We start from the raw sequence: 23,024 nt of genomic DNA, 5'->3' as shown, positions 1-23,024 counted from the left end.
GTTATGAGAGGGTTTAGAGCTCTGGCCCCTCCCTGCCGTTCTGTAGAACCTCAGTGTTTTGCAATGATGTCACTCCACATAAGGCGCAGCTTGTGTTTTGTTACTTTACAATAGGAGGCTTGTCTCTTGTTCTCCCTTCCTGAGATCTTGGAGTGAAGAATGAGTGCAGTGCCAGGGTATCGGGGCTTGTGCTGGCAGGGTGACTGACCTTTAAGTTTTGAGGGAGAGATGAGTAAAATGAGCCCATTTTCTCACACTTGAAGGGGAAAAATGAATTAAGTGGTTTGATTTCTTAGAGGCCATTCAATGGATCTACAGAAGGGCTTAGTTTCGAAGATCGGGACCTCACCGGAGCCGGTGAAAACAAGCAAGGTCCTTTAATCTGTATTGTTTTCCGAGCCCCTTCCTTCCAGTTTTTGCCTACGTTATTGTAAATAATATTAACTTTCATTTATAAAGTGTCTTTCCGAATCCAAGGACGCTGTGTGTCATTAAAGCAAACGACGCAGTACAATAAAAAGTAAATTATGCAAAAAACATAAACAAGATCATCCGTCCAGGTTTTTACAGATGTAGGCAGTCAGCTGTAGACCGTCATAAAAAGCTGAGCTTTAAGTTTTGATTCAAAGAGAGTTAAAGAAGTTGTCTCTCTTAGAGTCTGAGGAAGGTCATTCCACAATACTGGAGCAGAAACGGAAAAGTCACACTCGCCAGAAGTCTATGGTTTAGTTCTGGGGACAGGTCTCAACTGAACAGAGCCTGCGGGGAGGTGTGTAAACATTGGGGGAGTTCAGAGATGTATGATGTAGCCAGATTATTTAGGCCTTTGAAAATCAGTAACAAGATCTTGTATTGAAAATGTTGACTTTACAGGCAGCGAATATAGAGACATAAGTGTAGTGTAATAAAGCACAAAGCTAATGTTGACCAAAGTGTCAGTCTGATATAAATGCTCCAGCATTGGAGAATGACCTTTAGAGTCATTTTTACTTTGGAATTAAGAAGGAATCGACGGATGTGTTATTGACTGAGACTTAAATTGCAGGTCTTATGAGAAATGCCCTTTTCCTACATGATTTTTTTTTTTAAATAGCTCCTTATAGTGTTTGGTTTAAGCAATTTGGAGGCTATGTGCGTGTGATGAAAGATCAATATCCTGGTTATTTCATCATGTTGTAAGATGGCAAGTGATGAAATGATTTTCATTTAAGTGTCCTGTCCATCCACAGAGCTCCAAGTTTCTTCCTTCCATTGTTCAGTCAGCTGTTGGCCATTGAATTGGCATTAATTGGGTGAATGCTGGCGTGTTCATTTATGAATAATGTTCTTGTTTCTGAGCTCTTATTATCAATCTGATGTTTCTCTGTTTTGTGGAGGGTCTGTGAAGGGGTTGCTGTTCTCCTGTATGTGCTGATCACAAAGTTCACTCCAGTTCATTTTATTCAGTCCATCCTGAATATGTAACCCCCCCACCACAAGAGTGGAAAGATACTGAGTTACTGTGAAGCAGTGATGCCTGTCCTGCTGTCTTTTGAAACCTCAGTACGTCCAGGACTCCACCTGTAGTATTTATTAGGCTTGCAATCAATTAAATAATCAAGAAGTTGGTTTTGCATTGAAATGAATTGAAAAGGCAGTGAGTTGAGCCATCTTCACACAGTGCATCAACTGGTGTATCTGGTTTGTTAAAATGTGAGTCTTTAGCTGATGGTTTCCTCTAAAAAAAAAAATGATGATAGTGGCACTGTTTCAATTTCCAGCCTTAACAATTCCTAAGTATTAGTTTGGTGCCTTATGGTAATGCCTAAACTGAAACAAGTATTTTGTGAAACCGTTCAAAGGGTTCTGAATTAATTAGCATCCCTAACTTTTCCATAATAAAGAGTAGGGTCATGGTGACTGCTGCTGTTTTTGATTTGTAAAGACATTTTCAATCTTTTTTGTATTATGCTCTCCATTCTGGATTCTCATGGGATTGGAAGAGCTTTTAGCAGGGCTTCCTTACTACTGTAGTGTTCACTTCATCTTTTTTTCCAGCAGGAGATGTGAAATGATTCCAAGTGTTTAGTGCATTTAAACAAAAGTGCAAATTAGTCTGGCTGTGTTGAGACTTTAATTAAAGTATTTTCTTTATTCAAGGAAATATGAAAATGATTACAATATGTTTCATGAAGACATCAGGGATTTAGTCATGGGTGTTTAACAAACCCTAGAGCTGATGCGATGTTCCCGGCTTTCTGTACAAAACACTTTGTTTCCATGGACACGTCATGGGATTTTGTTTTAAACTGCCAACATTTAAAGGATCATTTTCATTGTTTTGGAAAATGTGATATTCCTAAGTATACCAGGTTCGACATATACAATGTTTCTGTTGTATATGCTTTTCCATTTTGGATGTAACGTCTCATTAGTCTGAACTCCACAGTCCAAAACAGAGGAGAGCGAGGAAGTTTAGGCAGACTCCTGATCCAACTTCAAGGCTCTTGTCTTTTGACACGTCGCTGGCACTGGAATAAGTCAGACATTTTGTTGCCTATACCATTACCCCAGGTTATGCATTGACAACAGCAGGACTGTTTAAAGAGTCTTAAACCTGTAAATGTTCTTCATCGTCAGTGCAGCTTTTCAATTGGAAGTTTGTGCCATGCCACCTTAGCTGGTACACTGCAAATGTAATGATTTGTAGCATCTTCTTGTAGTGTTGGGTGTCCAGCATCAGATAGCAAACGAGAGCTTGAATCAGAACCTGTGATCTCCGGACTCAGGCTTCTCCCACATGCCCGGAAATATGAAGGTGGTGTCTCAGGCGCTGAGAGCTGGTCCAGCTGAATCATCCGAGAACTTGTTTACTGTTCCCTTCCCCTTCGCTCTTCAGAAATTTCATCTTGATCTGTTTATTGACCAGACGAAACCACCCGTGTTTCTGCAAGAGATCTGCCGAGTGTTCCTGCAGCGTCTGGGCTTGAGCTTACTCTGAGGTGTAGATGAACTGTGGCACGCCAGTTTTTGCGTTCCAGATTCCTCGTGCTGGTGCCACCCACTGTGCCTTTTAGATCCGATTCTGGACAAAGCCAAGAGGTCTGGCTGAGGCCAGAGGGGCACTCTCCATGCACCATGGTTCTGAGAAAAGGAGACAATGAAACATTATTGGCGTTTTCCTGAATTCTTTTGAAATCTGTTGGCTGTTGGATTCAAAGGCCAGCGCTGACCTTCTCACACGGTCCTGCCTGCAGTAACCAAGCTGTCTGGAACTCCACAGGCAGGGAAACACCCTTTCTGCAGTGGAGGCAAGCTGTTTTCTTGAAATGCTATTCATCTCCGGCACTGGGGGGCGGATCTCTTTTGTGTTTTGAGAGTGGTGCATCTGTAGAAAATTGTTTAGGTGTGGTGCAGAACTGAGCTGGACAGCTAGTCCACGTTTTGCTTTTTAGTTTGTTTCTTCACCCCCTCCAACACACCCTTGGGGAAAGACTTAGAAATGTAACCGTTTGTTCAGAATAGCCTAAATCTAACAGGATTGGATTTGGTGCCAAAACACTAAGACACTTCTTTGGAAACCTTTCAGACTTCAAATCAGTTGCATAAATGCAATGAACGGAACGTCTACGACCAGTGATGGATAATAGGATTGTGTTATGTAATGGGGGGATTTGTTTTAACGTTAATTTAAAAGTTAATTCCATCAATGCTGAAAAGTAGAGGTGTTTCACCTGAAGAAGGCTGAACAGCCAGTGTTTCTTTTTCCTACTTTACGGTGTGGGATTAACTTTTACTTGTTCCTCTGCCGCCAGTGCACTCTGCTGTTCTCCACTCCAGCATTATTCCATCTTCGTTATGATGCAAGTATTGCCATAATAATAATGATCATCTCCCAGGTGGCACAGTCAGTAAAAGGGCTTGCTTGCAGATCAGCTTAAGCCCTTGAGATTGAGCATTGCTGGGTCACGTCTGGGCTACGAGATCAGCCAGCTGTGACCAGGAGTTACTCAAGCAGTGGGAGCCGAGCAGATGCAGCTCACCCTGCGACGTGCTGGGGGGAGGAAGAGGGGGGCTATGAGCCTGCATTGTGCTCGGTGGCAGCTGTAACACTCCTTGGCGACTGCGTGTCCCGGAGAAAAGCGTGCAGAGTCCCCGTCACTCCTATGCTGGTGTCAAGGTCCGAGTTGTGGCACAGGTTAATTGAGAACTAGTGGGCGTGAGAAGAAAAATAATTGGTGCTTAAAAAAAGAATGAAACTCTATCATTTTAGCCTAAACCAGGAATAATGCTCAGAAACACTGGGTTAATCCCTTTGAAATAGCCAATATATATTTGTTGACCGCAATGTACTCTACAGTGTATGAGTCTGAATTTTGGATGAGGGCCGATAGAAATGTTTAAGCTCATGCAACATCTGATGGACAATCTAGACCTAGAGGTTCTAGAGAGGTTCTAGACCTATAAAGTCATTAAATAGGTCTCAGCTTTCACACAGGGGGTGGGGTGGGAGGGCTCTTGTCATTCCAGCAGTGGATTTGAAGAGAGTTCTGCATTAACTATTCCTTCCAGAAAGTGTTGGGGGTACAGGATACGTCTCCAATTTGAGAAGTAGTGGTTATTTATTCTCGGCACGAAGTTCTACATCAGAAATGGGGGGGGAAAACATTTTCAATGGCCGGGTTCCATAAATGAGCTTTGAAGCCGCCCCTGTGCTGGCGAATCGGTGCTCCCTGCTTGGCCTCCCTTGTTTTTCAGTTCAACTGCGTTTATCGATTTGTATTGAGGGTCCTTCTTCAACCTTATCATCCTGCAACACTGCTGTCCCACACTGCAGAGTTACAGAAAGGCAAGGACAAGAAAAAGTAACCCTACTTTTACCTTACTGGGCTGGTTTGTCAGAGATTTGGATTTTGTTTTGTTCCGTTGTTTGAGCGAGACAAAGATTCATTCTTTTTGCCAAGAATGAGCTTTTTCTCTTGCCCTCTGCTCTGAAAAATGCATATGTCAACTTTATCACGCAATCTATCAATATCCCGGGACAAGCTACTTCCTACCAAGATCCAGAAATCACAATACAAGTCAAGCAGTCAAGTGTTTGTATATCTACATCTTCCTATGACCTCAGACGACAACAGGAGTAAATGGAATGTGGTGTCAATCATAGCCCATGGGCCGGGTCAGTTGTGGTCAGAACCATGGCTGGGATTTGATTTCCCTCCTTGTCTAAGACTCCATCGCCCACACACTAAGTTTGTATCAGTACAGCTTTGCATCTCAAGTCTTACAGCCAGGAAAAATACGTTCCTTATTTTCTTTTGGAACGCCTGCAGCAATTGAAACATGATCCTGCAAATAAACTCTAATGCAGTATGTATGTAGATCGTCTTCCAATTGTTTTCATGTTTGAAAGTACGTTTAAGTCAAATCTGGCCAGCAATAGCTAGTCTGATACTCCTGGTCTAAAGGGATGTTTTTTCATCTTGTGTTCAGTTTCCCATCATGCACTTTGCCAGGTGTAGGTTTTGTTCCCCTGGGTTTTGAAGCATTCCCTTAGCCGGTTGTGTTGCCCGTTATGTTGCCTTTCCCTTTATCCTGTACCAAAAAAAACTCCAAATAGGATCAATCCATTAGTATTCTGACACTGCCTAAAAGACCTACAGAGAGAGCTTTCTTCTAACAAGTAGCCTGTTTTTCTGTTGCTCCTCATACCCCAGCAAGACATTTGTGGGCTCAGGAAAAACAGATTTACTATGTGAATAAATCGGTGACAGCTGCTGGGGGGGGGGTACCCTAAATGGTTTGTGTTTTTAATTCAATATTCACGGCTGCTGAATCTTCACTGTCTAATTCTACGGTTTAATTGCAAATAGGTCCTTGAGTGGCAGGTAGTTGTGAAGAATTATAATGAGGAAGGTGGCTACCGCCAGCTTCAGAGCTCTGGTCTGTAGCATGTGCACATCTAGGCTGACATGGTCCGATCGCTTTGGACTTGAGAATTTAAACCCTTTCCCTATTGGGTCATCTTGTGTGAATCAAAGAGACTGTGTGGATGCTCTACGTGTAGGATGGCTGATCAGCAGTTATGGTGCTCTCCTGTCATTTGAGTCTTATTTCAGGAGTGCAGGAATTAAAACATGAAACTTTCTGCAGTTGATTACTGTAACTGTGAATTTACTCCCAGGTAGTACAGAGAGAAATTTGTAACCTCTAAAAATCAAATTCTTGTTTGAGATTTAGAAGGAAACTAAACCAGTTTTTTTTCCCCCTGTATAGAGGAATTCTTGCTTAGCAAATCTAAAGTCCCAGTCAGTAGTTACAGTAGCCAGTTAATGCTTGCAGCTTAAACTTAAGCTCCTTTACGTATACGTTCTGTAAGCATTATGGCATTTATACGCACGTGACAGGCATTCTAGAGTCTATTCTTCTCCCTCTTTAAAAGCCTACCAGGCCGCACTCTAGGAGAGAGCTTAGCAGCCTGCAATGCTCCAAAGTTCCTAATATCACTTTTTCTGTGGGTAATACTGAGTAAAAGTGAGCAGTAGGGTTAGGTTTCTCATGGGATAGTAGATGGGTTAGGCTAAATAAATTCATTCTCTTTTTTTCTCTTCTTTTGTACTAGCCTGCTGCCTAAAGCAAACACCAATAAACTTAATGAGCTTTTTTATGCTGGTAGTGACTCCCAGTTTGCAATTTATTACCATGGGTAATGGGCTGTCCCGACAGAGCTGAGAAATGTGAAAGGTAGTTGTGATAATGTCTTGAAAGATTCCACATATCACCCACACTTTGTAATTGGCTTCTTTGTCAGATGTTGAATCAAGTGCACTAACCATGTGTAGACCTTGGTGTTTGTGCTGGCAAGAAATTTATTATATGCCTTTTTTTTTAAAGAGGTTAGAACACTTACAATCTATCAAAGCCATCAGTCTTCACCAATGGCTCCAGGACTATTACTACCCACTCTGTTCTTTAATAGGTATCAGATTTCCTATGTCCCTGAGTGCAAGCCCTTATTAGTTATGACCCGATGGTTTCAACTCCTGACTGTACAGTCCTTGTCTCTAATATATTGGTTATAACCCGCAATGTAGCATAGATTGAATAGTGATGTCATGCAGTACGGTTTCCTAAATTTAAACTAACTTTGGAAAATATACTGTAAGACTGCGTTTGGAGTTTCATAATCGAGGGTTTTATTCACTTGCTTGGATGGTTTCCTTCAGGCCAGGAATGTGTTATAAGCTGGGTTAAGCCATCAGAGCAGCACAATTGTAAAAGACAGGGTCCATAATGCACACTTGGCACAGGTGAGTGTTTTTGACCAGTTCCAGTGTGCCGCTGCTGAAAATGCTGCCCAGGTAATATATATTTATATAAAATCATGCAGATTGATGTACAGTGCTGAGAAAGTCTGTTAACCCCCAATTATGGAAATTACCATGATACCCATGTTTCAACAAAGCTGGTCTTTTCCTAACCCAAAAAGTTTATATTTAGCAATTCAATGTTTTCTGACGGGCAATGGTGTTTAAAGTATAGAAACAAAGAATAATTAGGGATTAGTGTCTGTGAAATAAGTGAATCTCTTTGGTTACTTAGCACATAAATGGTTGATGGTTAAGTAATTTAGAAACTAGGAGACATTGACTGGGTTCGGGCAGCCTTGTCCACTGTAATGGTCAGATGTTTTATTAAATGACTCTTCATCATACAGGTTTGCGGAAACAAGTCGCACCATGATTCAAGAGTGATCGAAACGCAAACAGCTGAAGGTCATCAATTGAGAGGGTTTGGAGGGGGGTTACAAAACCATTTCTAAACATCTGGGGCTCCATCTGCCATCCACTGTCTACAAAATTGTTTTTTTTAATACCATTGCAGTTCTATCCAAGACCAGTCACCCAACCAAGATCTTCCTAAGAGCAACCTGGAAAATCATCCAGGAAGTCCGAGTGAAAACGGAGTAAAATCTTGGGATCTGCTGGCCTCTCTTGTTGTAGATAATGTAATTCTCCGAATAAGGTTGAATGAAAATATTTTTCTAGGGGAGGATACCCAGGGAGAAACCATTGCTCTATGAAAAGATCATTACAGCCGTTTCCAGTCTCCAGTTTGCCTGTGTACACCTGGAGGATCCACAAGACCACTGGAAAAATGTTCTCTGGTCAAACAAAAAAAACATTTTGGCTACAATAAAGACGTTTTGTATGGTGGAAACCCAAACACTGCCTTCCAACCGAACCTCATCCTCAGCCTCAGGACCTGGAAAACTTTCTATTGTTGATGGAGATGTGAGGCCTCATCTCGATTTTGTAAACTTTCTTCTTATATCCTCAATGTGGCGCAGTGAGGAAGAAGGGACAAAATTCTTCTTGCTGTTCAGAGAGGTGCCATCAGTTACTATAACTAAGGGGTTAAGAGAGAACTTATTCACAAGGAAAATATCTGGATAATTAATTCCAAATGTATTTTGACCCAATGAAACATTGAATATTAAAAGTGTTTTATCTGGACTTTTCATTAAGATCTATTTGTTTTAGATCTTAAATATCCAAGAATACGTATAGTACCGTTCTCGGGGGTTCACAAAGTTTCTCAGCACTGTATAACACGCAATATGTTGAGGGACCTCAGCGGTACAATAGACGAGGCAAAACAGCCTGCTAAAAAGCTGGCACTGTAGCTTCATTTGTTTTATCTTAACTGTGGAAGCGACACGAGCACAAGAATTTCAGCTTCAAAAAGGAAATGATGTGTAGGCTGTGATTGTGTAGTCTGGTCCCGTAGCATTACAATCTTGTATTTTCTTTGGATCTCTTTTCATCTCACTTGATGAAGCAAATACAATATATGTAGGTACAGTATGTTATTTAGAATAAGATCTGCTCTGCTGTGCACAAACAAATTTAAGCACACCACATAAAGACGTGCAGCTGCATCTTATAATGCTGTATCGGAGTAACGGCTAGCATACTTAATTCTTCATCTAATGCTGCAGAAAGGACCCCCTGTGCAAAAAGAAATAAGGAAAGGCTTGGCTGGCTTCTCTGCCCTGGATGCTGGCGTTGGTGGTTGGTCATGATTGATGAACACAATTCCCAGAGATGCCTTTAGGGGGTTAGCTCCGTTTTATGGCCCTGTCGGTGCTTTGGAGAAAAGGGGGAGGGAAAGCAACTTAATTAGGGGATTTATATACAGGCTGCTTCTGGTACAGCTTATGGAATATTGTTTTATGACACAGCAGAGCAATAAATGGCTTTATGCTTTCCACTTTCCTAAAATGATACACGGCGGTCTCTTGTATATAAATTTATTGCTGCTGAAGTGACAGGATTGGATTAAAGAAAACCGCTGACATGTATAACAGTATGTAAAATGGTGTCTTTTAACTTCCAAGTATCATTTACTGTCTTTGACAATATTCTGTGACTAGTGGTCTTGTGTGGAGGACCCTCTTTTCATCCAGGAGCAGTGTGTTGTGAAGCACAAACGTGCAGTCTGACCACTTTCGTCCCTTGGTAATCTGGGTCACTTAGCAACCACGCGGAGCAGGGTTAGGCTAAGGCCAGAAGGGGACTCCCTTGTGTAGTGTTGGCCAGTCTGTTTGAACAGTCTCTGACCGTAAACCCTAATAATGTAGACACTAAAAATAGTGGATCTTCTATAATCCACTCACAATACCTCAGAATACATGGAGGTCAATCAGAAAATTCTTTACTATTGTGTTTTAAACGGTTTATTTTCTAAATGATTACATACTTATTTAATGTTTCTTGGATTTGCCTTGGTATTGAGCTAATTCATGATGTTTATGTGAATTATCGGGATTGTGCTCGGGAAATTCTGTACTGTTTCACAAAAGGAGATTGCGGTTTTACTTTGTGGGACTTGACTGCAACGCTAGTTCTTTTATAGCAAATACTTTAGAACGTGTGTGTGTATATATATATACTGTACATTCAGCATGCTTCAAAGCTGAAGAATTTCAGTATAATTCACCCCTTCGAACACTTTTTTTTGGTTATGTAGGAGCACAACATCTGCATTTCTTGAGACGTAATTGAATATTGATTGAAAAATGCAGTAAAAATCAATAGTGACGGTGTGTGACTGATGGGATCTAGGCTGTGATGTGAAGATAAGGGACAGGAGTGTCCTTATCAAAGCAACATGGAGAAACTAGAACTAGAGACAAACAGGAAATATCTGGACTGCATGTCTTGAGTGCTGTTGTGTAGTCTGATTTAGAATAAGATCTGCTGCTTGCTTTGTAATTGTTGAGAAAGTCTTTGCTTTTCATGGCTGGCTTTGCTTTTGCCATTAGTTTGCGATAGTTTCCTGTGATCTTCTGTCATAACCTCAAATTGAAAATTAATGTCACATCCCTTATTCTGAAAGCAGGTTTGTGTTAAGTTATTAAAAAGAAAAGGAGATAGCTGGATAGCTCTTTACATTTAAATTAAAATGTGCTGTGTTAAACGCTCATCTTATGGGTTCTATTAAGGGAAGTCGGGAAGGCAGAATTGTTGATCTCTGGAGTTGGTGGTTAATGAGCTGTAGATGTTAGTTGGTAAGACACAGTTGGCTGTTTTTTTTTCCCCAACTACTCCTTGCACATTCCAGCACGTATTGTTCTGAGGTCTAGCACAGCCTTCTGACATTTATACTGCCAGTGTTGTTGAACAATGTCTTGTTGTATCACCAATTTTGTGTCCATACTGTAGATTAGCTTCCCAGACTGGTTCCTTGAAAATTACACGTTGTGTCCAGGTGTTTGAACGGAGCATCAAACCAGTTGACCTTAAATGCCTCCAGTTCTTCTAGACGTTCCTATTCTTGCAAAAACACAAAATTTGAAGTGAAACATTAAGGCATCTTATTTTTCTTAAAGCTGAGACGGACCACATCTTTACTGTACTGTGGAGCATAGATGTTTTGGAACTGAATGAATTGAAAAGGGGTTTGGAGGTGACCAAAAGAATGTTGTCCATCTGAAACCAAAGTGGCCACAACTTGTGTTCTGGACTTTGGTTTCTTTGTGATCTCATAAGTCCATTGCCTGAGACTTGAGAATAATTCTCTGATTTTCAGTCTATTTCAGTTTTGTGTATTTAGTGCAACCATTTGCCTGGGTGTAAGTACAGTAGAAGTCTTTCACTGAAAGATTTTAAACTGTTACTCCAGTTCTGGAGTCCTTGTCTGACTGTCCTTTGAATGTCATGTTTTCTGAACCTGAAATCAGTGTGATTTGTTTACAATTGGAAAGAAAACATTCAATTTGTTTTATTTTCTACTGCCGTCATTATTCTGTTGCTTTTATGTGACTTGTAGAGAGAAGAAAGCAGCAGTAAGGTCCAAATTATTCCAGAGTTGAAATTGTACGTGGGGTATACTTCTAATACTCCACAGTTGACAAATGTCTAAATTAAGTGAAGAAAGGGTTTTTGTATTAACTTTATAGTAAATGCCTGGCATTTCTGTGGGTGGAGTATTAAGCCCATTTTGTGGCGGCTCTTATTTCAAACACCATTACTCCCTTGGTCAACTGTGTATATAGAACTTTCAACAGCAAACACCTCATTTCTGCTCTGTTGTGTTTCAACTAGTGCCCATCCCTTGGGGCAGATTATAACATTTACAATAAATGTCTGTATTCTCGCCAGTAATAAGTCTCTCATTTTGCTGAAACATTTCTTCAATGAACCAAAAACATTCCTTGGCTGATGTCTGGCTGATCATTTTTGTGGCTTTCATTCACCTTTTCTTTTTGATTTTGATTAAACTGTAAGATCTACAAATTTGCCTAATGCCTTGTCTTTGAAGGGGAGGGCCTTCATTTCTCCCTTCCAGCAGCTCCAGGAGATTGTTTTTTCTAATATTAATGCCATTTACAATCTACTCTGTATTTATTTAGGCTGCAGAGCGATCTTGTATACAATTCACTGCACTATGGATTTGTTTCAGTGTACCTTTTTCTGGAAATTGGATCTGTTCCAGATTTTGCCATTTCACTCCTGCAAGAATTCTGCATGCTGTTTTCATCCCACTGCCAGCCTGGAACAGGTGTGGTGTTTGACGGTGCCTCTAAATCTTGGCTAAAATTGCTAATAGATGCTAGAAAACATTTCATTCTTTAATTGATGCAGCATATAACTAAGAAACCAAAATCTTTTAAAGGATCTTTAATTAAAACATGCTTTTATTTTATTCAGTTAAGTAGCAAGTACACATCATCAAATAATGTGCAAAATTAATGCAAAGCATAACTGTTTGGATTAAGGGGACGCTATTTATTTGAAGTGGATGGGGAACATAACCTGTTAGGTTGTCACTGGTGTTCAATGAGTGGAAACTGTTCTTTCCTCTGAGCTGTGACAATTTAAGACTCTGGTTTCACGGTATATTGTTTTTGCCAATGTCTAAATGGTTCAGCAGAAGCTTCAGGTCTGTCTCTGCCTGAAGCACTTGGAATAGAGTTCACGGCAATAACTGTGCATATTACACTGCAGCCCTGTAGGGAGGAGCACTTGTTGAATTTGTGTTTCAGGTTCATTCGAACTGTTTACTTGTGCAGTGGTTTTTCGTTTCAGCATCTTTCCTGCATCCTACACCTGCCATAACTGACAGAGCCTTCTGTCTGAAACAAGCTTGTCCCACTATCTCAGGAGATCATTTCTAGCATTGTTCGGTCAATGGTAATACTTTTTGCTTATGTGGGCAAGTGATATGTAAGCTGTATTGGTGATTGAATGAAGTATTCCCACATGTATCTTAAACATGGCCTGATGTACAGTACAATGTGCTCTTCCTTCCACAACACCAGAGACCGGAGTGATGTAGTGAAGTTGACTTCAGAAGCCCTTTCAAGGGTGTGTGATATATCTTCCCCTGAGCTGAAAGTCACTGTGAACACAGAACTGCCGACGGAGATGTGTGGAGCCGTGTCTCCACGGGCAGACAAACGGTTCCATCTCTCAGAATAAAGACCCTGTTACATCCCAGCCCTGTGTCATTGGCTCTTGGAAAACAGGTTTTGATGATAAAGGATTTCTTTTACTTGTTGGCCCATCTCCCTGCAGCATTCTTGCTCTCCTTTGACATTCTTGAGGTCTTTATAAGACCACAGTACTCCATGCCGTGAAACAGTTGTTGTTCTTCTTGTAAGAATAACTTTAGAAACGTGTTCAGCACACAGCAGGCTTTTAGATCAATGCGTAGATGGCCTGAATTGGCACACTTACCAAATTGACGGCAAGTTCACGTGGCTTTTGATTGTTAAATATTTTGTTGATGGGGTGGTTAGTATTGGCCCATGTTCCATTTCTTCAGTGGGGTCAGTGGTCCTCTTTTGTCCTCTGCAGTAGTCAGTCAGGGATTGGATGCTTTCTCCAGGGAGAATCGGGTGGCCTAGTGGCAGGCAGGGAGGCTGGATAAATTGCTCATCAATTCCCCATAAATGTCAGTGAAGCAATCAATGCAGTGGAAGTGAAAACAAGTGAAGACTGCAGCAGGGCCTATCTGGCGGACGTCCGTGATGGAGAGCTGATTGAATTGGTTTGTAATTGGAGGAGCCTAACCGCCCGGGATTAACACGCAGCTGTCACACGGCGGCAGAGTTCAGTCCAGTCCCATCGCCTGGCTGGTATTCCTTCCTTGGGAACAATACTGGAGGCTTGAGCACGGGCAGTCGAGTATTCAGTGTCCTGTGACGTGGGGAAACCAGCATGGGTGGATGAAGTTGAGTCTGAATTCTCCCAAACCCTGAGTGGAGGGACATTTTAGTGGCAGAGCACAGGACAACTGGTATCGGTGGCCACAACAAAAAATCCCTTCATGACTGCAGTGGGGCGTGGCTCATATATGCGACTGTTTTTAATGTCCTGCAGAGCTGTACGACCACAGTTTGCAGCTGTTTTATATGAACTCCTTTCCTCACCACTGTTCAAAGCAGAGGTTTCAACCCCTGGGCTTGGGTACTTGCTCACCTTCTGGTTTCTGTTCTGGAATTCAACTCTTCACTGACTCGATAAGGGGGCTGCTTTTGAACTCCGTTTTCAGTTCCTCATGTTGGAAGTCTATTTTTAAGTACTGTATTGAAGTATCAAGTCTCCAATTCTTGAGTAGAAAAAACTTTCAAAGGTTCTAGTCAAGCAAGGCAGATGATAGGGAGGCCCAGGCCTGTTTTGGGAACTCCTGGTTCAGCCTGGGGGACCTTGAGCTACTTGGGTTGTTTTCCCAGTTTAAATCTCTGCTGGAACCCGATTCTATATTCCTGGTTACTAGTTTGTTGATGAAAGCTGGTATTTGGAGGTGTCCGTTCACAGCTGGAATTATTGCAAATTAGTCTGTAGGGAAACTATTTAGCAAAAATGGCAGAAAGCCAAGCACTTCTCACCTACCGAGACCTGAAGCTTCATCCTTTTCTGCTTCAAATGTCTGTTATCTGGATTAAGTGTGAATGTGAAAAGGACCCATACTCTGATATAGTTCTTCCCCTTTTTTAATTAGCTGTACAATTAGAATACTTCTAAACAGGCTCCAAGGTGGTTTGTAGGCATCATTCACTTATTGGTACAGTCAACTTTAAATTACTTTAAGAATCTTATCTATTTAGTTTAGAAAATAATTTGGAATTGACTGTTCAGTTTGGAACCATGAAAACCCTAAATCCTCCAGGAACTGAGTTTGAGACTCCTGGTTTACTTTAATACTCAGGAAAGATTAAAATGGCTTTTTACCGATACAAACGGTACTCTGCAACAGTAGTAATTATGTAAATTGCTGCACTTCTTTCCAGCTGAGTTAGTTTTTTTTCCCCAGTATCCAGCATTGTATATTCAAAAGAACAGTTTTCAATTTGATGGTGCAATAGCACCCAACAAGAAAACAAAGGGCTCCCTATTCCAGATCTATTATCTGTGTCTTTGGGTGTTAATGTATAGCAGAAGAAGAATCCCTGACAGAACATAAAACCCCCACTTTCACAGCATACAGGAGTATTAATTTGATTCGCAAGATTGTCATAGCTGCGTTCCCAAATGAATCTCTTTGATACTGGACCCGTTTGTTATCCTGTCTGAGGAATAGAAACTACCTGCGGGGACACCAGCAAAAGATCTGCCTATTTTTCCGATCATCCTCGTAAAAATCTCTGCCATCGGTCTTTCATGAAATCTGCATTACGATGAGAATCTAGGGTAAGTGCAACACAAGAAAAACAAATCCATAATTTCCTAACCGCTTCATCCAATTCAAGGCCACGGAGGAACCGGAGCCTAACCTGGCAAGCAGTAAGGCAGGATACACCCTGGCTGGGACGCTAGTCCATCACGGGGGGCACAGACACCAACACATTGGCCTAGAAGCCAATTAACCTAGCAGTGCTTTTTGAGTTTTTGCGACTAAACCGGAGCATCAGGAGGACATATAAAAGCCATTGCACTTTTTGTTTTTTACACTTGTTTTACAATCGAGAGACTTTCTGTAAGTAAGAATTCCATTGTACCAGTACCGGTTACATATGGCAATAAAGTTCAAGTTCAATGGAGTTAGCACCCCAATTCTGAAATTGAGGCTGTGAGGCAGGAACACCAACCACTGTGCCGTTGTGCTGCCCACAACTAAAACTTATTTGCTACAAATTAATCTTGGGCAATCTGCAGTTAGAGCACCTAACCTGGGGGAGTTTAAAATGGTATTAGCTTGTGATAACAGGAAAGTTAACCTTGTGTGCATGTTCTACAGACCTGTACCATGTCAAGTGGGCAAGGCTATGGTAGCACTAAGTGACTCGCAGTCCAGAACGTACACTGTAGGTGCTAAATGGAAAGAATATTTGTTTCCAGTTTTTCCATTGCTCTGCTTTGGCAATGAAATGGTGCAGAGAAGGAAATCCATGGCGATATCTCGGAGACTTGCAGTGGCAGAAGGTTGATAGCATTGAGATCATGCAGGCAGAGCTGGAACAAGACGCACTCTCTATTTGTTTTTGTTTTCCGGATCTCTGCTCTCTGGTTGTGGAGACTCTTCTTCAAAGAGAGGGAAGATTGCTGTGAAATTGCGTTACAGGAAAGAGCACCGCGGGCAACGCACAATTGTTGATTTTAGCGTGATGGATGAATAAAGTTCAAAATGCCTGCTAATCTTTGTATTTTTTCAACTGTTCTACTGTGACTGTTTCCAATTAGTCTCCTTTCTGAATAACTCTCTGCTCAGAGGCTATTGGGATTGAAAGTGTATTGATAAATCCCCGAGGTCACTCGGTTAACACTGCGCACGTCGCCTTATGAGTGCCATCAATCCCGCAGAGGCACCGAGAAAACAGCCAGTATTTACAACTGCAGTGGAGACTTGAAGACCATATTTAGTTGAAGAATGGGTGACGTGTACGATTGTTTATGAGGAAGAGATTTGCAGCAATGCATAATATTTTCCTTAGATTTTGTTTCTGTGCTGTTCTTTTGCGATGGCATAATAAATCGGGCGACTACAAAGGCTGAAGAATAAACTTCCTAACTGCTTTTTCGGTGTTGTGTGCAATCTACTTCTGGCAGAGCCGGCCTTTGCTTTCCTAACAAAGCGGAGGCAAAGTGGGCTGTTTGTGTTTTGGTTCTAAACAAGACCCACTTGGCTTCCAGAAATGACAGTTGAGCTGTGCTCTTGGCTTTAAAACCGGCGAGACTGAGAGGAAATATCGTCGAAAACGGCAGAACAGATTTATTCTTAATTGCGACGGTCTGCTTAAAACTGTGGTAAACACCAGGGCTGTTTTTTTTTTCTCAAAACACAATGTGAATGAGACTTCTTAAACCATTCCTTGACTCGCGCAAGCTGTTCACCAGGCTCCAGTAGATAGCACAGAAAGCCCTTTGTCCATCCAAAATGAAAAGAAAAATAAAAAGAAATAACTTGTGTGCTGGGGGCACAATTTTGAGTTGGTGTTTTTTGCCTGGTGAGTCCATGTCACAGAAACAAAAGCCTCTCTGACACAGAACTGCTTTTAAGTTCAGCACCAAAACACCCAGGCAATTCAAGTTTGCAGGGAAGCAATATACTCTACAGGTTAAGCACGTAACTAGGTACTAAAACTCTTAATTGTAGGATTAGTCATGGGGTCAATTGCTCCTACTTCAGTTGTTGTCTTTCTGTAGAACTCCAAAGCAAGAGACCATAACGAGAAAAGTAACTTTCCCACCATAATTCATCCATCCATTTTCTAACTGCTTTATCCCATACAGGGTCACCCCACCATAATTGTCACCTTTAAATTATAGCTTTCCAAAGATACATGATTGCTTACGTACCGTTACTGTGTATTTCTGGCTTCTTTGCAGAGGATAATGCATAGCTATGTGATGACTAATTCTGCCTTGAATTATTTTTGTCAAAAGCTCTTTTATTTGGCAAAGGGTGTTGCTTGCAAAGTACAACCCTGTGAGTGTTGCGCAGTCTTTCTGTGCAACAAAGAGCTGAGATTGTGAGGGCAGCCACTTGAGCAGAGTTTCCATTCTGCTTTGCGTTACGAGTGTTGAGGCTATCCGTTAGTAGCTCCTTGCATGTTCTGCATGAAGAATATCGACTCATGCCTTCAGATGTTCTCTGTCAGTGTAGTCTTAATGAGGAATTTTTATCACGTACTCGGACTGCTAAAAAAAAGTGTTCACAATAAATGAGTAATGGTTAATGGGCAAGTGCTGTCAGTGGGTTGTGTGTAATTGTGAGAGCAGTACATGTATAGTTGTGGGTTCCTGTAGGAGTGGTGTGAGACTAATACACATGGGTAGGTGTTTGTATTTTTTTGTTTTTCTCTGTGGGGGAAAAACAGCTGCCTTGATGCTAGACAAAATTCAGAGAAATCCAAGTATTTTCTTATCAAGAGGTGACTGAGGTGCTGTAGTTCATTAAATAGCAAGGCTGTCCCACTTTCACATTGTTCTAAACCCATGCTTTCCAACAACATTGTAGAGGAGGGACATTTTTCAACTTTGGTCATTATAGTTGTGAACTAAATTGTGAAAAACCATTCTGTACGGTAATGCATAAAATTGTTGAGATTTCCATAGTTACACTTGTCTGTTAAGTTACTTTTGTAACTTTTTTTGTATACTTTCAAGATTCTGCCTGCGTGACAAAGCAATCTGATGGGGAAAAATTTCCCAACTCTGAAACAGACTTCCATGTTCTCATTACAATTTGCAGAGATTCCCCCATGTTCAATATGAACTCCACTGTTCTAAGAGGTTAAAATGTCTTTTTGACACGTAATCATGGATTTGAATCCCTCCTACTCACCTGTGAAAATGTCAGCTAGGCGTATTTCTTGCACTTGAGTTTTAAAATCTGTAATTTGTTGGACACGTCTACTAAACCAAACAAGATCCAGCTCTGCTTTAGCAAGCAAAGTCAGCAATACATTACAAGTTGGTGTCTGTTCGCTGGAGACCCAGTAACTGCAGTATGTGAGGACTTTAAAGGGAGAAGATGGGGCGCTAAGATGTCATTAAAAATTGTATTAAAAACAAACTTAATAATTCGGGCCAAGCTTCAATGTTAACCACAGCCAGATCCCAGATGTACTCTGGAAAATCGTCTGCACTCCAAGACATCTGTAGTGAAGTGCTACAGAGACTGCACTCACCCTGTGACGGGGGCACTATACTGTAAACAGGTGCCGTCCTTCGGATGAGACATAAAACCGAGGTCCTGACTCTCTGCAGTCATTAAAAATCCCAGGATGTTTCTCGAAAAGAGTAAAGGTGTTAACCCTGGCCTCCTGGCCAAATTTCCCATTGGCCTTTACCAATCATGGCCTCCTAATAATCCCCATCTATGAATTGGGTTCATTACTCTCCTCCCCACTGATAGCTGGTGTGTGGTGAGCGTTCTGGTGCACTATGGCTGCTGTCGCATCATCCAGGTGGGGGCTGCACACTGGTGGTGGTGGAGGGGATCCCCATTACCTGTAAAGCGCTCTGAGTGGAGTGTCCAGAAAAGCACCATATAAGTGTAAGCAATTATTATTATTATTATTATTATTATTATTATTAACTGTGCAAGTATGTAGGGTGTGGGATTGAGTTGCTTTCCTTGACTGCCATTTGCCCCAGCTATGGAGCCCCAGGTGTGGAATTCACAGGCTTGCACAAGGAGACTGCCACTGTGACACAGATGCACTTTCTGCCTGGTCAGGTAAGAAGTCCTTTTTTCCCCATTCACTGCAAAGGCAAGTCCCATTTGAATTTTTCCCTTCTTTTAGTAACAAAGGAAAAAACTTCACAATGGGGAACCTTCTTATCTCTGTTATTAATGCTGTTGTGCTGCAGCTCCCATTCTGCATGTGGTCTGCAACACCCACCACAGGAAGGACCAACAGCTGCTACAATAAAGAAGCTTTGCTTTGGTTTTGTATTTTTGCTTATGGAACAAGTACGTTTCCTAATAGCTGCTTACCATTTTGACAGCTGCGACAAACACAAGTTAATATATCATTGAGAATGTCTTCCTGGAGTCTTTACAATTATCCAGGCTATCTTTATCATAGTACAGTTTCCATAAATTGTTTTATCCTACCAAACTGAATTGGCTGATTTTTTTTTTTTTGTAGGGAGCTTTGAAGAATTTTCTTCAATATAACCAGAGACCTGTCATGTTAACACTCCCGTATTGAGTCTAAAAGAAATGTAAATGGCTAGAAATTTCTGTTTTTGTGGTCATTGTTCAATACACTCAACAAGAATATTAATTTTTGTTTCAAAAACCAAATCTGTCTGGAGGTATTGACTCTCTTAGGACAGTTCACCTGGAGTGTTAATTCTGAAATACCTTCAGAATTCTTGCATTCACTTCTTTTCAGTGAGTTTTTTGTTTGTTTGTTTGTTTCTTGGCAGGGACGGCTGCTGTCCCTGCTGGATGACAACACCCTGCACCTTTGGGAGCTCAACCTGAGAGAGGGCCGCTCTCAACTGGAGGAGGTCCACAGCTTCACTCTGCCTGGGCGGCCGGGTCACGAGAGCACCAGGTTAGCCGCCCGCGTCCTCCACCAGCCTGACTGCGGCTTCCCTTCCATGATGCGTTCTCAAAACAAATACAGAGAATTAGACTTTGTGTGTCCCTGTAGGCCTCTTGCTCGGTTTGTTTGTTTTTCTGCAGTTGATGCAGGAAATTAGGATGCCCTGCAATCTGTATTAGACTGACTGACCCACTGTGTTGCAGTGCCACCCGACTGACAGTCATCCTGCTGAAGCGGAGCTGTGATGTGGCTTGTCTGGGCACAGAGGGGGGAGGGGTACACTTCCTAGAGCTTCCTAGCCTCCGTCTCCTGGACAGCAAGTCCCTCTTCCAGGATGAGATAATGCAGAGGTAAGGATTGGGACATGTTCTTATTTCACCTGCAGTTCACTCCGGTTTCATGAACAAAGGATCTTAACTTTATAAAAAAAAAAGGTCATGATTTTACAAGAGAACAAGTAATAGGTTTATTCCATGCTGGAAAAAAAGGAGAAAGAAAACGCAACATTTCGGCCGTGAAGCCTTCTTCAGGTGTGAGAAAGACAAGGCAGTAGGCAAAGGTAATGTAGCAGGAGAACAACAGCTGGGAGAGAGGAGGAGTGAGAGGCGGGAGCAGGGGACAGACAGATTGGCCAATTGGGAGGTGTGAAGTCAGGATAGGTGAAGAGAGGTGTGAAATGAAACCTACAATGCATAGAGAGAATTTAGAAGAAAAGTCTGTCGTTAAGAGAAGGGAGAATGTGTGATCCTAGCTGCAGGATAATTTTGTTTTTTGTACTCTTTCTGATGTATGAGTTCAGAAAACCGTCTTTGAGAACACAGACGGAAAGATTAGAGTGGTCATGGCCGTCAGAGGTGAAATGAGAAATTATGGGCTTGGAGAGATCTTTAATCTTCACAGCCCTAACCTGTTCTCTGATGCGGTCTCTGATTCTCCTGCCTGTTTCTCCAATGTAGATGGCTGGGCATGTAGATGCCATTTGAGTGATCCGGAATTGTCCTGAGGAGCCACACTAATGTTTCCCGAGCAAGAAATGTTATCTACGCATGTATGTGTAGAACTGTTTTTTCTATGTGGTTTAGAATGACCACCTTAAAATTTGTCACCGTTCTGCAGCCAGGCCTCAGCTTTGGTTCAGCTTGAGATGGTGCCAGTTTTAAGCACGGATGAGACTTAAAACCGTGGTCCTGACTCTCTGTGGTCATTAAAAATCCCAGGGTGCTTCTCGAAAAGAGTAGGGGTGTAACCCCGGCATCCTGGCCAAATTTCCCATTGGCCCTTACTGATCATGGCCTCCTAATAATCCCCATCTCTGAATTTGCTTCATTACTCTGCTCTCCTCCCACTGAGAGCTGGTGTGTGGGGAGCGTTCTGGCGCACTATGGCTGCCGTCGCATCATCCAGGTGGGTGCTGCACATTGGTGGTGGTGGAGTTGAGCCCCCATTACCTGTAAAGCGCTTTGAGTGGAGTGTAAGCAATTATTAATTGTTGATCAACATGATTAATTTACCTGTCATGTCTGCATATCTGCTCTAGAAACTTTTCCCTGTTTACTTGGAATTTCTTGCAGTTGTAAGTAAAGAGTTTTTGATGCTTAGTATATACTATGTGAGTTTTTAATGGTCTTGGAATGCAGATTAAAGGTTTGTCTGGGGCTACATGACGCTGCAGCTTAATATCATGAGCTTTTGCCCTGTGTAGACTTGGGCTCCAGATGACACACGAGAGAGTGACAAGTTTTGTGGCTTCATCCTTTTCTCCACCATGTCAGATGTTTCAAAATCATAACCTTGTTTTATGTGCTCATTTGGCAGATGTTTTTATAACAACCAGGTTTTCTTGTCAAAGGGTCGAGAGTACCCTCTCTATCCGGACATTTGTGGCACCAGAAGGACCTCTTTTTAATGGGAATCTCCCTTAAAACATTCCCAAAACTTTATTCTACAACTGCTGTGCAAGGCCTGTAGATGTACACCACTGCAATTTCCATTGGCGTCCCTCTTTCAGACTTTCAGCAAGGACTAAGAGTGTTTGGGGTTTGACAGGGAGTAGTGCTACTCTTTTACCATGCTGTAATTGAGAGCATGATCAGATATGGTATCACAGTGTGGTTTGGTAATCTATCAGTTCATTTAAAATCTCAAATTACCCGCCTCACCCAGACAGCTTTGAAGGTCATAGGAGTGAAACAGCACCCCTCTCTGCAGACAATCTTTGAAAAATCCATAATCAAACAGGCAGGAAAAATTATATCCGATCCTTCCCATATCCTTAACTCTGAATATCAACTTCTTCCTTCTGGCAAACGTTTTAGGGTTCCCAAATGTAAGTCAAACGCATACAAACATTCCTTTGTCCCACTATCCATTAAAGCTGTCAACACAAATGTCAGGGATAAACACAATTTTGACTCTTACAATCCACTTGGGTGCAATACATTTTGTGATGTTATAAATGTTACATGTTATGTATTATACTGTACATGTTCAATAGAGTGATGTGCAATGTTTTTGCTTTTTTGTTTTGTTTTGTTTTGTTTGCATTCTGTTTAAATGTTGCTGGGTGTCCATAACAAAAATTCCCTCAGGGGACAATAAAATCATATCTTATAACAGAAATATTAAGCTTTAATTGAGCTCAGATTCTGTGCTGAGATTTTATTCTTGCAGTGCAGATTCAAGTTTGAAGTCCACTTAGTATAAATAAATGGACTTAATTTACAAAGCTGTTTACTACAATCATTCGTAACTAATTTCATTAAGGAATTTTATGTGCAGTGCTTGGCTCTGTGTGTGTAAGCCCAGATCCTGAATTACACCAGCTTTCTAAAGCGCTAAAACGGTTCAAAAGACACAGCTGTAGCAATCTCATGTGCTTTCCAAGGCAGCCCTCCATCAACTATTTTTCAAGTCTTCCACAGGCCAGTTTTCCATTTTTACAAACAGAAGTGTAATCTGTTGATGACTTCAGTCCATTTCTCTGCTTTAAGAATTAAAAGGGAAGGAGTGGTTTAATGCTGTAGGGAATTAACAG

At 41.6% G+C, this 23,024-nt stretch overlaps 1 protein-coding gene across 3 annotated transcripts in view; it reads left to right on the top strand.

Annotated features, from left to right (window-relative positions):
- The window catches only part of llgl1 (LLGL scribble cell polarity complex component 1), a 74,356-nt gene that overhangs the window by 15,158 nt on the left and 36,174 nt on the right, over nt 1-23,024 (top strand). For all 3 annotated transcript variants that reach the window (XM_015360528.2, XM_015360527.2, XM_006637129.3), the window contains exons 3-5: nt 19,089-19,170; nt 19,869-19,999; nt 20,194-20,340. In XM_015360528.2, coding sequence (XP_015216014.1) covers nt 19,089-19,170; nt 19,869-19,999; nt 20,194-20,340 — 360 coding nt within the window. The remainder of the gene's footprint in view (nt 1-19,088; nt 19,171-19,868; nt 20,000-20,193; nt 20,341-23,024) is intronic.

This window comes from Lepisosteus oculatus, chromosome 19 (genome assembly GCF_040954835.1).
Source record: "Lepisosteus oculatus isolate fLepOcu1 chromosome 19, fLepOcu1.hap2, whole genome shotgun sequence".
NCBI classification, from domain to species: Eukaryota; Metazoa; Chordata; class Actinopteri; order Semionotiformes; family Lepisosteidae; genus Lepisosteus; species Lepisosteus oculatus.
Note: the sequence above shows the minus strand (reverse complement) of the source record. Positions and strands in the feature narration are given on the sequence as shown.